We start from the raw sequence: 18,221 nt of genomic DNA on the forward strand, positions 1-18,221 counted from the left end.
ACTTAAAGTCAAGATAAGAGACAGCAAGGAGGCGTACAAGAAGAAGCTGGAGAGCAAGCTCCAGCAAAACAATATCAGAGATGTGTGGTCAGGGATGAAGAAGATCACAGGCTTCAAGCAGAAAGAAGATCAGACCGATGGAGGTCTGGACAGAGCCAATGAACTGAACACATTCTTCAATAGGTTCAGTTCAGAAACCAGCTTCGCATCCTCCTCTCCTGCTCACAGCCAAACAGACATTCCATCTTCCTTTGACCCACAGGACCCACAGCTGTCCAGTAACACCTCACATTTTTTATCTTCCACCTCAGCCCTAGACCCTTCTGCTACATGTTTGCCTTCAACCATATCAGAAGATGCTGATACTTTCTTTGCTTCCCCCTTCCACCTGTGTGTCTCAAGAAGTCAGGTGAAGAGACAACTGGAGAGACTGAATAAGGCTGCAGGTCCAGATCATGTCAGCCCTAGAGTCCTGAAGGCCTGTGCAGAGCAGCTCTGTGGGATTCTGCAGCACCTCTTCAACCCTAGCCTGGCCCAGAAGAAGGTTCCGGTGTTGTGTACTGTCTGGTTCCGGTACCAAAGAAAACTCACCCATCAGTCCTCAATGACTATAGACCTGTTGCCCTGACATCTCACATCATGAAGGTCCTAGAGAGACTCCTGTTGGCCCACCTGAGTAAGCAAACAGTAAACCATCAGGACCCCCTTCAGTTTGCTTATCGCTGTGGAGTTGGAGTTGAAGATGCCATCATACACCTGCTTCAACAAACCCACTGTCATCTGGACAAAGCCAGCAGCACTGTGAGGATCATGTTCTTTGATTTCTCCAGTGCATTTAATACAATCCAACCTGATTTGCTTTGTCAGAAACTCCAGAAGACTCAGTTGGAGGCCTCAACAATCTCCTGGATCAAAGACTACCTGACAAACAGACCACAGTTTGTGAGACTGAAGGGTTGTGAGTCTAACCAGGTAGTCAGCAGCACAGGAGCACCACAGGGGACTGTACTCTCACCATTACTTTTCACTCTGTACACCTCAGACTTCCAGTACAAGACAGACTCCTGTCATCTGCAGAAATACTCGGATGATTCTGCAGTCGTGGGGTGGATCAGAGATGAACAAGAAGCTGAGTACAGGAAGGTGGTGGACCTCTTGTGGCATGGTGTGGAAACAATCATCTAATTTTGAACGTGACTAAAACAAAGGAGATGATTGTAGATTTTAAGAGAAACACGAATAAGTCAAAAACTATTTCTATCATGGGAGAAGAAGTGGAGGTGGTGGAGGAGTATAAATACCTCAGTGTTCACCTGGACAACAGACTAGAGTGGAGATGCAACTGTGAAGCCATCTACAAGAAGGGACAGAGCAGACTGTACTTCTTGAGGAAGCTTAGGTCCTTTGGTGTTTGCAGCAAGATGCTGCATATCTTCTATAAGTCTGTTGTGGAGAGTGTGATCTCTTCTGCCATCATCTGCTGGGGAAGCAGCATCAGAGCCAGGGACTTAAAAAAGCTCAACACGCTGATAAAGAAGGCTGGTTCTGTTCTGGGGACTCCTCTAGAACCTCTGGAGATCATTGTGGAAAGAAGGATTCTTCATAAAATGAAGAACATTATGGAGAACCCTGAGCATCCTCTTTATGAGATTGTCCTACAACAACAGAGTGTCTTCAGTCAGAGGCTTCTTCAGATCTGCTGTAAGACGGAGCGCTACAGGAGATCCTTCCTGCCCACAGCCATCAGCATCTACAACGACTCTTTGAAGAAACCTACATAATGAGCTACAACATTTAATTTCCCTTTGGGATTAATAAAGTATTTTTGAATTGAATTATAATAAATGAACAAGAACTAGTTCAGCTTGAAGCTGTACTTAGTTTAAAATTATTTAGTTAAAACCCCTTTTTTACCATTTAGTCATTCTGGTTAATGCTTGTTTTAGAAGAAACCAGTAGAGCTTAGCTTTTTTAGAACTATGATCATTAATCAATTCATTTTAGCCCAGCTAAACTGAGTTAGGAACTAGCTGTTATGAATAAACTGGAACAACAGCTTGAGCATAAAAGTGAAGCTCAAACACATAAGGTTAAAGGTCGGGAGACTCAAATTCATCTAAAATGCTTGAAAATTTGTTAATTAAGCAGTAAAAGATGCCCATCTGTGACAGTGTTCAATAATGCCAGCTGATCAGCTCCTTTCGTACCTCTTGTGATGTCATCGACCCAAATACAAAGCAGAATAAGCAGGTTTTTTTTTCTCCAATGAACTTTAAAAAAACTTAATTTTTTGTCCTGCAATGGAAACACACAACATCACAGTGCTGTGGCTTCTTTTAAATAAAGTAGTTGATTACTGCAACAGAACCGGCTAGTTTTACTTATATAACAGAAGAAAGGCATTAATTCTTGTCCTGGTAGTGAGTCAGAACAGAAAGAGACAGAAACACACTGCATATGTATTTGGTTTTATTGAAGAAGAGAGATATGAATAGGTGGCCTGTTTCAAGGCACCTTAAAATGTACAACAAGGGTTGAATCATTTATTTATTCCAAATACAAAAATACACATCTCAGTGACTCCAAATCGTAATAAATAGGTAACCATGCATTCTAACCATAAAAAGGCACAGAAGACAGTCACTTATAGTAGTCATAAAAATGCTCAACTACTTTACCAAAATCATCCAGATATTAATACAGGTGAGAACAGTAACATTATATTCCAACTGTGAAAACACAATACACGTTATGTCATTAAACCTTAGGCAATAAATATGCAAATATTGTCTGTAGCTACATATATAATCTTAAAAAGGAAACCTGTGCCATTGTAAACATAATGTAAACAAACAAAACTCACTTTTCTCCCATTACTTTAAAAAAACACAGCAAAGACTATGTGTTCATCTGTTTTTTACAGATCTGTGTGGGTTCAGTTGGTTTGTCAAAACCAGGCAGTTTGCAGCATTATTTACAGACCAGTGGAAAACACAGCATGGGACAAAAGTGCCGACTTCCACTGTTAACTGGGAATGAGCAGAACTCTCTAGTCTGGCAGACACTTCAGACACAGAGATACAGCTGACTGAGATGGCGACTGTGTTTTTCAGCACTCAGCTTGGTGTCTGGCATTACAGAGACTAAAGTAAAATAAGGTTCAAATCTTTCACCCCTGTGTTTATGCACACACTTAAGGAGAGTCTTCAGCAATATAATACATGTGCAAATTCATTGTGTAGTTAAACGAATTAAATGGAGGCTAAGCGATCCCCTGTTGAAGACTTGCACTGCAATGGAATGGAATTTATCATAAACAAATATCTTTGGCTGCATGATAAGAAAAAAGTACACATATTTATGTCGTGAAGGTTAAAACCGGATCCATTTTGTAGTCCAATCAGTGAGCAGCTCCACAGTCAACTGAACTGATTGTCGCTGTAGGAAGCTGTGAGCTTAAGCTGCTTGCTTTGGAAGTTGACATGTGTTAGATCGCCCCCTTGTGGGATATTATAGATAATACATGATAATACATGATAATACATGATGGTGACCAGACCTACTGTATTTAGTCACTGTTTGGGTGTGCAGTCCCAAATCAGAAAAGCTGAAGCAGTTAAAAACAACAATACTTGTGTCTGGTTTTTACACACAGTAAGTGCAAAGAGTTTGAACCCACAATATGACTTGTCTAAAATGTGCTTAGCTAAATTATTCATAATCTTTAGGTTTTTCATGTTTAATCACTTTACTACCACAAACTTCAATGCCTTTTATTTCAATCTCATGTGACAAACCAACACAAAGTAGCACTTAACTGTCAAGAGCAATGAAAATAAAATTATACATGTTTCTCCACTGTTTTTTTACAAATAAAAACGTCACAAGTATTACCTGTATATGCATTCAGCCCCCTTCACCCTGATACCTCTAATTAAAATAGATTACATCCAAAAGTAACATAATCAGTAAACAATTTTATCTCAGTATAAATACAGCTGTTCTGTTAAGCCCTCAGATGTTTGGGAAACCCCATGAGGTCCGATTTAAGGTATGTACCATGTAGAACATCTTTATCAACATCAAACATATGACGGCTCTGGTCAGTTGAGACTAAAATTGAACTTTTATGTCTACATGCATATGTGTGGCAAAGCTAAAAATACACATTACCCTGAAAACACCACTCTCACAGTGAAACATGGGGGTGGCAACATCATGTTTGGGGCTGCGTTTTTTCAGCAGGGGCAGGAAACTGGCCATAGCTAATGGGAAGATGGATGGTGCTAAATACATGGAAATACTGGGGAACCTGTTTGAGACTGCAAAAGACTTGACAGTTAAGACTTTTGTGGAGTTTCACCTTCTGGCAGTGCAACAACCATACATATACATCCATCCAGAGTGACAATGGAATGATTTAGGTCAAAGTAAATCAATGTGTTAGAATGGTCTAGTTAAAGTCCAAGGCCCGTATTCACAGAGATTCTCAGAGTCCTCTCAGAGAGCTCCTATCGTAACCTAAAAATTCCTGCCCAGGACTAGCTTAAGAGTGATTCAGTTCGCTGCTGAGAGTGACTCTGAGCGAGGAGACGACAGAAATCCCCATTGCTAGGTGTGATGCTGTCTTCTAAGAGCTGTGATTGGTGGTTGCAAAAAAAACAAACAAAAAAAACAAACGTGCACCTATTAATCAATGGAGAGAAACTAACCGATGATAGAATTTAGACTGGATTCAGAAATGTTTAAATCACGATGATAAAACTAAGGAAAAAATTATTAATTGTCACACAGCATCACTGTGACACTGTGATCTCCTTCTTGTATAATGAGGTTTAGTTTGGTAAAATAACCAAAACAAAACGGAGAAAAAAAGGTGGAGAAAACCAAACTGAACAGAGGAGCAGAGCCTGCTGGTGGAGGAGAAGAGAGGAGTGTTGAAAGGTAGATTTGGTCCTGGGATCATAATGGGAACAAACAGGCATTCCTGAGCAGATCACTGCGCCATTCCCTCTGCTTTCAGCACCAGCCTGGAATGTGAGCAGCGCTGGTACCTGCTGCAATCAGAAGCTAGAGAGGAGATAGCAGCACACCAGGGAACGTCTCCACAGACCGGGAGCGTTGGAGATGACCATTTAGGCTGAGGCTGCTGACATCATGTTCAATACATCAAATAATTCCCCTCATTTACATCTTCGTCCTATGTCTATAGTGCTCAGATTATTGTACTTTATCTTGTCTAGAGTTTGGATTTATATTTTCTTTCCAAGTTTTTCAAATTTTCCTAAATGTATTTTTTGAAAGCATTTTACTGTCTGTAAATATTTAAATAATTCTGTACGTTATAGTTTGTAATTTTGTTCACTTTTAATTCATGGTTATGTATTAATGTTTCTATTATTTATTTATCCTTCCTAATATTACCTTACTAGAGGTGCACCTTTAACCTGCCCTGCTGCTGAAACTATTTAATTTCTTCCTAGGGAGATGATAAGGTTTATCTAATCTCTATAGTAATAACTGTATGATGGTTCTAGAAGTTTATGTGCTCATTTACTCCACTATTAAGGGGTTGGATCCCTGCGCAGTCGAGCTGGTAGCGTTTTATTAACTCACTGGTAATTGTGTGGAGAATATCTCTCCTTTCTCTCTGTCTTTCCACCATCTTCCCTGCTTAGACACTCTTAGGCTCACTAAAAGCCCTCCTCACTACTCTTAACATTTCCTCATTATAGGAGCTGTCTCAAGGTCTAAGATGCTTCATGAATAACTTTTATCTCACCGAAGGAAAATTCTAAGAAAAATCTTAGAATTCAAGAAACTGCAATTTTTCTTAGAATGACGTCTTTAGGAGCTACTTTTAGTCTTAGGATTCTTTGTGAATACGGGCCCTGACCTGAATCTAAGATTAGAGATTAGAGATTCTCTCCATCCAACCGGACTGAGTTTGAGTCATTTTGCAAGAATTTTTGTCTTTAAAGGCCACACTTTTCAGACGTTTACTTATAAAACAAACTGAAAACCTTGCATTCATTCATGTTGGGTTATCACATAAAATTAATACATTAATGTTTGTGATTGCAGTGTGACAAAATGTAGAAAAACCAAGTGGTATAAATTGTTTGGTAAGACATTGTAAGTGTAATATTTACTGAGAGGGCTGCACAGTGGTGCCCCGCTTAGCACTGAGGCTTTTCCTGGGTCTCTGACTTTTTCTCTCAAAAAATAATACTTTAAACAAAACAACAATCACTCCTTATCATTAGTGACTTAATGCCACTTAAGTGTTGGAGGAAGAAGTGAAAAAAGCTTTATTGTCTGACTTCCTCTCTTCTTTAAGATGTAGAAACCTGAAATGAAGGAACGAATCATTTTTATCAAAATCTAATTCAGATAAAACATGAAATATCTTTTTTTATGACTGTCTGCACCGAAGTAACATGTTTTACACTGTCTCAGCTTTTTCTAATAAGGTGTCATGACCTGTAATATATTGATTAGGTTTGTAAGGAAAAGCCAAAGAATTGGTTTGCAGCTGAACACATATAACTGTCTGTGTGACTTTTAGTCTCAGCACCCAAATGTACGTGAAAACATTATGATATATAATAAGACAACAGTCGTGTCTGCCCAGTCTATCCATTCCCACATAATCTTATTAGAATATCATCTTGGAAGCACAAAGGAGCAAATCTACAAACAAATCAACCACTGGAAGAAATCTGGAGCATGTAAGAAACAGCTGTGGGCCTAACTTTAAAACCTCTTACAGATAAACAAAATATAGAAACAAATAAATAAAACACTCAATTCAGGTGTTTTTCCCACAGATGATTTTGCAAAGCTTAAGAGACAGAAACAAAATAAGAGATCAGATATTGCACCATAATTAGAACACAACAATGTTAACATGTACAAGAGATTAGCAGAAAATCAGCAATGCACAATTGTTAAGGTGGTTCTTACTCGGTCCAAAAGTGGAGCTTTTCCCAATGCATGCCATGTCAGCAAAACTACAAAATGCATAAGGCTACAACACTTACAAACATTGTTTGCATCCACGTGTTTACTGTATGTACAGTTCATAAGTATGTACAAACTTAGCATCACACCTAGAAATATACCCTGTAATGCCACCAATCTTAAAGGAACTAACAGGTAAAGGTTTCTATCAAGTTGTAAATAGAAGAAGAAAAGCTGCACTTGAGCAAACGCGATGCAGGCTGCAGATCAACTGCTTCATTACATATTCAAAACTGGTATCGAACTGATATTTGCATTAGTGTTAAACTGCCAAAAGATACAAAGTTGAGGTGATTTTTTTTTTATTCTACATTATGATATGAGGATTTACACTTGCATAAAGCAAGATATGAAAAGTGCCCTTTAAGTATTCCTAAAAAAACTGAGCAACCCTATAATATGTAGTTGGCACCTGACCAACAGTGTCTCCTTGGAACCGCCTGAAACTAGATCTTGTTTGTCCCACTCTGAACCAGACCCCACCGGTCCTAGAAACAAAATCATCAGCTGATCATGTTTTCTTCAACATTCACTTTGGTTCGGTTTTCACATCCACAGACAACAACTCCACAAATTCATACCTCATAATTATTGTCGTAAGATGAGCACTGATAGAGCATGTTTCACAACAAATGAGTGACAGTATGGCACTTGACAGATATCCTTGACACATCATTGTCATGCAAGCAAAATAAATTAAATCGAGCAAGAAAAACACATTATCTTAGACCAATAGGGTTGGTTTCAGTAGTAACAAATGGCATTGTAATACTTAAGTCATGTAAAACCTCTTCAAGTGTTACCTTGCACACCAAAAATCAATACACTAATCATGCAATTAAAGATACTTAAAGTTTAGCAAGCATAGCATGCAACAGCATCCTACAGAACACCTTCAGCAGATGGAGATGTTTGTTTGCTGTTTCAGCAAAATCCTGTCGGTTGCTTTAATACTCAAATGCATCTCCAGCTTACACTCACCTCCAAATAAAACTGAACCCCAAAATCCTGGAAGTCCTAGTTATGCTACTAGTTTATCACAGCTCAGACAACTAATTATTATGGTTTCTTGCATACCTGATAGTGTGCTATGAGTGGTTTTTAACTTTCGAATGGCTTTTGTTACAAAGATTCATGACTTCCTTTTTGAACTTTCCTCACCTTTCTTGACTGCCATATTGGCACCAGAGCACGAACAAACACACACATGTCCATTTCCTATCCACACCGTCCCAAAGGCCTTCACAGCAGAGAGATTAAAGCCAGCTCTCCTTGAATACCTGTCTCCTCACTCACTGCCTATGGTGCTCCCAAATTGAGTCATGTTGGGGGAATGTGTGTTTCCCCTCTCTGGTAGTTTATGCTCCCAGGTTAGAGGTCAACCATGGAGGCCTTGGCCAGCTCCTTAGTTCCCTGGAGAATTCTCTTCATATGACCCACTTTCGATATCCCCAGATCCTGAGACCCAACAAGGAGACAAAAGAGAAGAAGTCAAGTGAAGTGAGCAAACACTGATTATAACAGGTAATATTAGGTCTTACTGGGATTTTCCATGTTTCCTATTAACCATTTGAAAAGTTGCATAGCACTACCTACAGAACAAAGGACCACCAAAGTATGCTCTGCAAAAAAGGACACTTTTCATGAACTACCAGAAAATGCAAAATGGCAGTCACTGCTTTTCCTGACGGCCATTCGTTTTTCTTTAAAATATTTTCCACACTCAAAATTCCACATTTCTAGGTCAAATCTGGCCACTTAAAAAAACAAAACATTATTGTATGTATGTGCGCTACTTTCAGTAAACTCTCCTTTGGTGTATCAGCATACATCAATTTGTTGTTTTCAAGCACAAAAACAGCTTCCCTAAAAAGAAAAGGGGAACCTTGACATTTTAAAGTTTCAGTGCTGGTGCTGGAGTCGGTTTTTTACTGCTTCTATGAAAAACAGTAAAGATGCAGAATGCTTTTCCACAGCCAGATAAGTTTCTGTAGAGGACTGCAGTGCACTAGTGTACTTTATTTCTTAGTAGGTCACAGGAAAAAGGGTGAAAAGATGCAGCAAATGTGCCTGGACTGGAAGTTGAACCAGGTCACGGGCTGCGTTTGAGGGCTGAAGTCTCTGTACATGGGTCGTGCGTTCTTAACCCCTGCGCCACCGCCGCACCCATAAATGCTGTTTTAAGCAACACATTTTTTGTGCAATTCAATGCTGAGCATCTTTTCAAACATGATTTTGCTGCAAATAGGAGTAACAACAGGCAGGACAGTAAACACTAGCTGGTGATTCTAGAAGAACTTTCAATCAGCGAGTGTGAACTCACACACAAGCTTGCATTATTTCAGTTCTACTTAAACATGAGATGAGATTACCACAGCAACTAGTTTTCTTCTCTGTCCCTGCAAAGAGGAGACGCTGAAATGGTAACAGATTTTCGATGTTATAGGGAATGTTTCATCAGTGACGTCAAAAACAAAACGTGTTGGATCTAACTAACACTGGAACCAATTTGGTGGAAAAAAAGAGGACCATCTTTTGTAACATAATCCAAATAAATGGCATGTCACTAGTTAAAGAAATGTATTCCTAACAACATGTACTTTTATCCTTTACAAAGTTAGATATGGAGAAGTCTTATCAAAACCTTAAAAAAAAAGCTAATTTTTGAGTCTGAGTAGGAACCCTGTGTAACAACTATAGCTGATCAAGAACAAAAACCCTTTTAAAACAGATACAAACTCAAACAGAGCTTTATACTCAAGACAAATAATAAAAAACACTGCAAGTCTTCAAGGACATGTACAGCAAGAACAAATCCTATAAAGTACTTTCATTCAGTACAGTGAAACAGTTAAAATCACTAATATAACACAGACCCAAAACAAAACAAAACAAACCTGTAAATAAGCAAAATATTATTTGGTCAAATATTAAAACCCCCATCTGGCATAAAAATAACCAGGTCCCAGTCAAACCTCATGCTTTAGTAGAAGCACTTAGGATTGACATGTCCTGGGTGACTGAGAATCTGCACCGGTGTGTCTAATGTCAAAAGCTGCTATTTTTCAATGTTCTTATTTTTGTGTGGAGCAATTCTGCCCGAAAAAATATTTACTAGAAACACCCTTAGACCACTGGTTCATACTATAAAACTGTGCAGAAATAAAACTCCTTAGGGATGTCTCAGCAGAGCATGCCTTTATAGGCGTCCCCAACTGACTTTACACTGTTGAAAGTGCGTACCAGCAGTGGAGAGATCACAGTGCTGTACCTTACATTGTACACAATGTAAGGTACAGCACTGGAGCAAAAGCTGCCTTAATCACCCAGCATCCTCTCTCTTCCCCTTTCCTTATGCCACTCTGCTCTCCAAAAGGTCCCCAGCCTTTTCCCTAGAATATACCGAAGGTCAGCAAGGGCTGGTCTCTCCTCCTCAGTAGAACTCTTGTATCTTTTGTTAAGGGTGCGTAACTCTTGGATAAACTGCTGGATTTTGGCAGCTCTGCAATTCGTGGTGTAAGTGGGCTTGGTGGTTCCTTTCTTACCCAGGCCATATCTTATTGCCGGATAACCAACTATAATTGCAGTCATTGTATGGAGTTGTCAGACTATTGAGTCGTCAAGTATTCTAGAATTGCACCGGTCAAGGTGGCAGCAGGTTGTAGTAGCTCTGTTGCTTTTCATTCTGATTAATTATTTTTAATAACTCAAATTCTTGTAGTGAATAAAAAATAGTTTTTTATTTTTATGATTATCCTCTCCGGTATCGGATACTGTGCTGCTGGAAGGATTTTTGCTGACACTTTTTTTAACTGTGGGACATTTGTTATCGTGTGTCACCATGGCAACGTTTGTTTTTGTTTTTTTTACAGCTGATTAATATCTCCAAAGATCAAATAATTGTTATGATTTGGGGTTGTCTGGTTTTTGGGTTTTTCTTATATTTGTCTCAGTTTTTGAATCAGGCTTCTGTTTGTTATTTTTCTGGTCATGTTTTAGTCTTGTTCATGTTTTGTCAAGTGTGGTTTTTGGTTCTGGTCATGCTTTAGTTTTTGTTTGTATTCAAGAGTCTCTGTTCTTGCTCCAGCCACGTTCTGTTCTGTCTGTTAATTATCTTTATCCAGTTCACCTGCTCCAAACTAATCTGTCTCCTAGCTCCACCTGGTTTACTCTCCATATATACACTCCTGTTCGGTTGTTCTTTGCGGAAACATTATTCAAATATTGCCCTTGTCCTGTAGTCACGCCACGCCTGTCTCGACCAGCCTGGCCAAGTCTGCTTTTGCCTGTTCTGCCTGCCCGTTCGTTGTTTTGTTCCTGCCTCTTTTTAGAGTGAGTTTTTGTTATTTATTAAATTGTTTTTTTCACCTGCTCGTCTGCATTCTGGGGTTCTATCTCGCAAACCATAACAATACTTCATCTACAACCCCAAATCCCTTATGAGTTGAGGTGCCATGGATGCAGAGCAGGAGCAAAGAGAGAGAAGGGGGAAGTTCAAATCATCTCTTCCATCAATTATGATGGGCAATGTGATATCATTGGGAAACACATTGGATGAACTCCAAGCCCAACAAAGGACCAGGCCAGAGTACCTGGAATGCAGTATTATGTGTTTCACTGAGACATGGCTGCAGGATCATATCTCTGACTCCACCGTCTCTCTGCCAGGCTTTCTGACCAAATGAGCAGACAGAGATTTAAAGAGGAGCGGCAAACACAAAGGAGGTGGACTAGCAGTACTTCTGAACAACAGATGGTGCTATTCAGGACATGTTGCTATGAAGTGTCATCTGCAGCCCAGATATTCAATTGTTAGCAGTAAGTTTTTGTCCATATTATTTACCCAGAAAGTTCACCAGTGTTATTTTGGCAACAGTTTATGTTCCACCTTCAGCTGTTGCCGACACTGCATGTGATGTCAATAGCTCAGTTGTTGCTAAGCTACAGACACAACACCCCAATGCGTTTGTAACAATATCTGGTGATTTTAACCATGCTTCAATCTCTGGTACACTTCCAACCTTTCAACAGTTTGCCAGCTGCTCTACCAGAGAAAACAAAACATTGGATTTGTTTTATGCAAATGTCAAGGACACATACATCTCTAAAGCAAGACCTCCTCTAGACAAATCAGAACACAATCTTGTTTTTCTCTGCACAAAATATAAGCCCTTTGTTCAGAGGTAACCTGTAATGAAGAGAACTGTGAGAAGACGGTCACAGAAAGCCCTGCGAGGTTGCTTTGAGGCTACAGACTGGGATGCACTGTGCCAGCCACATGGAGATGACATCAATGCCATGACTGAGTGTGTGACCAACTATATAAACTTCTGTAACACTATCCCCACCAGAACGGTGAGATTTTTCCACAGTAACTATGGAGTAACGGTGGAGTCAGAGGGTGGAGTCAGAGATATGATCCTGCAGCCATGTCTCAGTGAAACACATAATACTGCATTCCAGGTACTCTGGCCTGGTCCTTTGTTGGGCTTGGAGTTCATCCAATGTGTTTCCCAATGATCTCACATTGCCCATCATAATTGATGGAAGAGATGATTTGAACTTCCCCCTTCTCTCTCTTTGTTCCTGCTCTGCATCCATGGCACCTCAACTCATAAGGGATTTGGGGTTGTAGTTGAAGTATTGTTATGGTTTGCGAGATAGAACCACAGAATGCAGACGAGCAGGTGAAAAAAACAATTTAACAAAAAACAAAAACTCACTCTAAAAAGAGGCAGGAACAAAACAACGAACGGGCAGGCAGAACAGGCAAAAGCAGACTTGGCCAGGCTGGTCGAGACAGGCGTGGCGTGACTACAGGACAAGAGCAATATTTGAATAATGTTTCCGCAAAGAACAACTGAACAGGAGTGTATATATGGAGAGTAAACCAGGTGGAGCTAGGAGACAGATTAGTTTGGAGCAGGTGAACCGGATAAAGATAATTAACAGACAGAACAGAACGTGGCTGGAGCAAGAACAGAGACTCTTGAATACAAACAAAAACTAAAGCATGACCAGAACCAAAAACCACACTTGACAAAACATGAACAAGACTAAAACATGACCAGAAAAATAACAAACAGAAGCCTGATTCAAAAACTGAGACAAATATAAGAAAAACCCAAAAACCAGACAACCCCAAATCATAACAATTATTTGATCTTTGGAGATATTAATCAGCTGTAAAAAAACAAAAAAAAACGTTGCCATGGTGACACACGATAACAAATGTCCCACAGTTGAAAAAAGTGTCAGCAAAAATCCTTCCAGCAGCACAGTATCCGATACCAGAGAGGATAATCATAAAAATAAAAAACTATTTTTTATTCACTACAAGAATTTGAGTTATTAAAAATAATTAATCAGAATGAAAAGCAACAGAGCTACTACAACCTGCTGCCACCTTGACCGGTGCAATTCTAGAATACTTGACGACTCAATAGTCTGACAACTCCATACAATGACTGCAATTATAGTTGGTTATCCGGCAATAAGATATGGCCTGGGTAAGAAAGGAACCACCAAGCCCACTTACACCACGAATTGCAGAGCTGCCAAAATCCAGCAGTTTATCCAAGAGTTAACAAAAGATACAAGAGTTCTACTGAGGAGGAGATTATTTGAAGGTTGACGTTTTTTGTATTAAAAACACTTTTCTTTTATTGGTCGGATGAAATATGCTAATTTTGTGAGATAGGAATTTTGGGTTTTCATGAGCTGTATGCCAAAATCATCCGTATTAAGACAATAAAAGACCTGAAATATTTCAGTTAGTGTGCAATGATCTAAAATATATGAATGTAAAATTTTCATCATTACATTATAGAAAATAATTAACTTTATCACAATATGCTAATATTTTGAGAAGGACCTGTAACTCTTCAAGTTATTACAACAAGCTTGTTCCAACTCTTTTGGAATTTGTTGCAGGCATGAAATGCTGTGATGGATGTATAAACGAATAAAATTAGGATCATGTAGGCTTAATGATCTCTGGAACAGAAGAAATCTAAATAAACCTAAAAGTCACTGCATTGTTTTTATGTTGTTAGCATCCCAACTTGGTTTGAGTAAGGAGGGCATTTCATTAGGAGGAGCTAGTTTCCCAGTTCTTCCACCTTGTAGTGAAAAGGAAGTTAGTCCTTCCCTTCAGAGGTTGTTCTTTTCCACACCAGCACTACAGATTAAAACACATTTAGATGCACTTGTAGATAAGATAAGCAAATTTAAACACCACAGGTATCAAACTGCCAGATTTTGACCTTCTGACCTCCTACAAGCAGCTCAGCTAGGTTTGGACTTTCCATATTCACCCCCACATCTGCTTCCCTCCTTGTCAGCAAATACACAATGTTAGTGGGTTACAGCAGGTCGTTTCGTCAAGCAAGATCAGACAGTAAAAGCCAAGCAGAGCGATGCAGCGCAAGAGGTGGCAAAACAGGGAGACATCGAACAGATCACAGAGCAAAAGAGAGGCAGCACACCAAGAGGAGACAGGATAAGTTGATTGTCGGATTCACTAATGGGTGTAAACATCTGTGTGCGTGTGTGAGTGTGTGTTTACCTTTAGGTCCCTCCTCTCCAGGTGCAGCAGCTCTGAGCCTCGGATGTCGTGCCGGATGAAAGTGTCTCTGTACTCCCCCAGACTCAGCTGTTCCAGCCAGACGCCCACCTCCTCTGTGCCCCACCTCTCCACTACTCACACAGACACACACAAACACACACACACACAAAGCAGAGCAGAGAGCGGCTCAGAGCGCCTCACAGGTACCACTTTACCTGAATCTCTGACTCATTTCACACAGGATTTTTCACACACAGATATGGAAATGGCATCACACACGCACAAATGCTCACAGATGGTCACATGTTGGGGTAAATCACAGGTAAGAAAGGAAGAAAAGACAAAGTATGAGGGAAAATGCAGTGGCGGCGGTTGGCGGGGAAGGAGGGAAGATGAAGAGGCTGACAGTTGGTAAGAACAATGCATTAGGTTTCAGGTGAGACTTGGGGTGAGTACAGGAGGGGGGAGCGGTCATGCATGTTTTCAACTGTTGTCAGAACACAGAAAAAGTAAGAGGTAGAAGAAGGCAGAAGGCTGTGTGTTCTGCGGGAAATTTAGCCTGCAATGAGAGAAGGACCTTCCCCCTACCTCTATGTAAAACTGATAACTGAAAACGCACGATCACCATGGTGGACAGACTTGAACGTCCAGAAGCTTGGATAGGAGCATAAATGAAGGGGCAGAGTGCAAGTTGATGGTTCGGCTTACAGTGTGGGATGTAGCACTTGAACCAGACACCACTTTAATCAAAAAGCATTACCACCTTTATGTGTGGAGTGTGATGACACTAATCTTCTTTCCATACCATGTAGGCTACTTTATTAATAAGGAATCATATATATCCTTAAGTGCAGGAAGCAATGCAGTCTCCATAATACTTGATGTTAGACTAATTGACCTTTGACCCTTGCTGAATCACCATCCTGAGCGGACAGTAGGTATTCTGTCTGCTCAGAGGGAAGGTGACAGTGTGATCCCTACCTGACTGAGGGCTCATCTTCTTGGCGGCCTTCTCCTTCTTGAACTTGGGCACTATGCGAAACACGCTGCTGCGACTGTTCCTCTTGCCGTAACCCAGAGATTGGTCCTGGTACATAAGCACAGTCAACCTATAGCCTTTCATTTAGTTACTCAACTCTCTTGTTACTTGGAGCAATGCTACATTTAACAATACAGCACCAATATCATGGGAACACTTTGTGAATTTTATAGAGATGCACTGAGAAATCACATGGTTACCAGCTTTGTGTTTATGGGCCCTGATCCAGCTGGTCACAATATATATCCAATCTTTTTCTGAACATTGAATGCAACATATGTAATTGCTAAAAGGTTCTGCTGAACAGACTATTTTCATTGTGGAAGTTGTTACTGATGAAAGATTAGTTAAATACACTTTCCGTTTCAGTAATGTGTTTAAAATAAAGTTAGAAAAATCACCAAAGAGAGAAAGAAGAAGTTTTTTAAAAGAAACAGTATTTTCCATGGAGGTAAGTCAGCTGTTCATGCAGGCTTCTACAGCAGAGAGCTGGACTCCAGTAGATACAGGTCAACTTGCTCCTTTGCCATTCCATATTTTTGAATTATTGGTCATTTTGTATTTTTATGAAATAAAAAAGAGCTGTCTGACCACATGATGACCCATCTTGGGGATGTTTCCTCCAATTGGCAATGGAGATAATTTTATATTATTATAGCACTTTATATGCTATTATAGCATATTATAGCACAGTATTATCCTTTTCAGCTATAAGCCTCTGTCTGTCAGCAGCCTTTTGACAATCTCAGAGTTAATTTAAGTTTTATATCCTCTGAGGAATACTCATGGAGACTGCTATTTACAGTTAGTAATGCTAGCTGGGCTTATTCTGCTAATGAATTCTAAAGGCAATTTAAAATGTCACCTCCAAATCATTTTGTCCCTTTCAAAAATTGATAAATCCCATTTCTCACAGTGAGTCCTCTCACACACGTGGTGGGCTGTCACATCTGGTCCTCATACTGTATATCTAGTAAATGACATTACTTTGAACACTTATAGTTCTTAAAGAAAATTTGGAATAAGCTAAAATGGGTTTTAGAAGATATTTACGAAATATGAAATAGCCACAGATCTCTGATCAGTACATCTCTAGAACTGCCGTTTCTTTAACTAGTCTAATTACATGCTGTGAACTTTTTCTAGGTTACAGTCACTGCTTTTTATGCAAAATAATTTTGGTTTAAAAGGAAAGAAGTGGTAAAACCATCCAATTTAATGTTTGCACTAATTAAAAAATCAAACATTAAGCTTTACATTTTAAAAAGAAAAATAAATATGTTTTAAAAAGGCACATCAGTTTTGTAGAAAAACGGTATAACTAGTAGAGATAGGCAGCAATTGTCAAGAATTCCAGTCATCATTACAGGACACAAGAGTAAACAATGCAGAAGAAGAACTTTCTAAACTAATGGTCTTGTTTTCATTGGCACATGGTTGCAATGTGTCACTATTACCTCAAGGTGTCAGTACCGCACTGAGTTGTTTGCCAACTATCATGAAGCAGTTGAAGAAGAAGACTGACCAAGATTTCAGGACAGGACTCACACTAAATAGGTTAATCTGGCATCCCTGAACTTGAAAGTGACAGTACCTCCAGTTAGCTAAAAGGGAACAGAACCGGCACCACCATCAACTTTACACCTCCTCTATCCCTGGACCTTTCATGCTGAAAACAATATATATCACTTGTTAAAAAATATTGTCTGGCAGTCAATTCTTATGAGATTAGCTATTCTAGTGAGAAATCTAGTTCAAAGGCAAGACATAAAGAAGGAATACTAAGCTAATATTTTGAAGTTGTTTAAAATATTTACATAGTGAACATTTTACGGTGTAGTAAATTCTTTTTGGTGTAACAAGTTGTATTTTAGCCCTGTGATGGACTGGTGACCTGTCCAGGGTGTACCCTGCCTCTCGCCTGTAGACTGCTAGAGATAGGCACCAGCTCCCCCATGGAAGCGGGTATAGAAAATAGATGGATGGAAGTAATGATTTATTGTATGCTGCTCCACCTGCTGGCAGAAATGAATAACTACAATTGCCCAAAATCCACAGATCTGCTCTGGTGTATCCAATGTGTGCCAAAGGTGTCTTTTGGTGGGCGTTCTCCTTTTAAAGGCATAACAGAACGTGGTCTATTGCTCTATCTAGATGTTCATTTTCACTGTTGGCTGATGTCATCATGCGCTGTTTTGACAAATTATACTTTGCCCTCTACAACTAAAGAGTGAAGTAAACTTGGATTCTGAAAAATCTGTCACTTTCTGTTTGAATATGCATGTTTATACAGATTGTGTGTGTTCTGTTTTAGATGCTTTTTACTACCAATAACCTACTTCCCTACTCTTATTGCATTGTTTTGTTTATTTTTGTGTATAAGAGCAGACAGGACTCAGTTATGAGAAGTAGGAGTTGCTTACCTCCTCATCGTTGGGCTGCAATATGTGGTAGAGCCAGGGGATTTCTCCGAGTTTGCCCAGTTCAACATCCAGGCTCTGCAAAGCACTGGACAGCTGCTCCTCCTCTGGTGGGTCCAGTTGCTGAAAGAAAAACAAAGTGTCAACTGATAAAAAAAACAAAACTAAGCAT

The 18,221-nt window shown here is 39.6% G+C and overlaps 1 protein-coding gene across 9 annotated transcripts in view; it reads right to left on the minus strand.

Moving 5' to 3' along the window:
* Positions 1-5,986: 5,986 nt before the first annotated feature.
* Positions 5,987-18,221, minus strand: part of dgkh (diacylglycerol kinase, eta) — a 106,111-nt gene continuing 93,876 nt past the window's right edge. For 6 of the 9 annotated variants that reach the window (XM_047370145.1, XM_047370144.1, XM_047370146.1 and 3 more), the window contains 3 exons: positions 18,053-18,172; positions 15,572-15,677; positions 5,987-8,481 (listed from right to left, as the gene is read on the minus strand). In XM_047370145.1, coding sequence (XP_047226101.1) covers positions 8,429-8,481; positions 15,572-15,677; positions 18,053-18,172 — 279 coding nt within the window. In that variant the 3' untranslated portion in view covers positions 5,987-8,428. Of the gene's footprint in view, positions 8,482-14,590; positions 14,722-15,571; positions 15,700-17,086; positions 17,234-18,052; positions 18,173-18,221 lie in introns of all 9 variants that reach the window. The other 3 variants (XM_047370151.1, XR_007038955.1, XM_047370143.1) reach the window with 3 other exon arrangements.

The sequence above is a fragment of the Girardinichthys multiradiatus genome, chromosome 7, assembly GCF_021462225.1.
Source record: "Girardinichthys multiradiatus isolate DD_20200921_A chromosome 7, DD_fGirMul_XY1, whole genome shotgun sequence".
In the NCBI taxonomy this organism is placed as follows: domain Eukaryota; kingdom Metazoa; phylum Chordata; class Actinopteri; order Cyprinodontiformes; family Goodeidae; genus Girardinichthys; species Girardinichthys multiradiatus.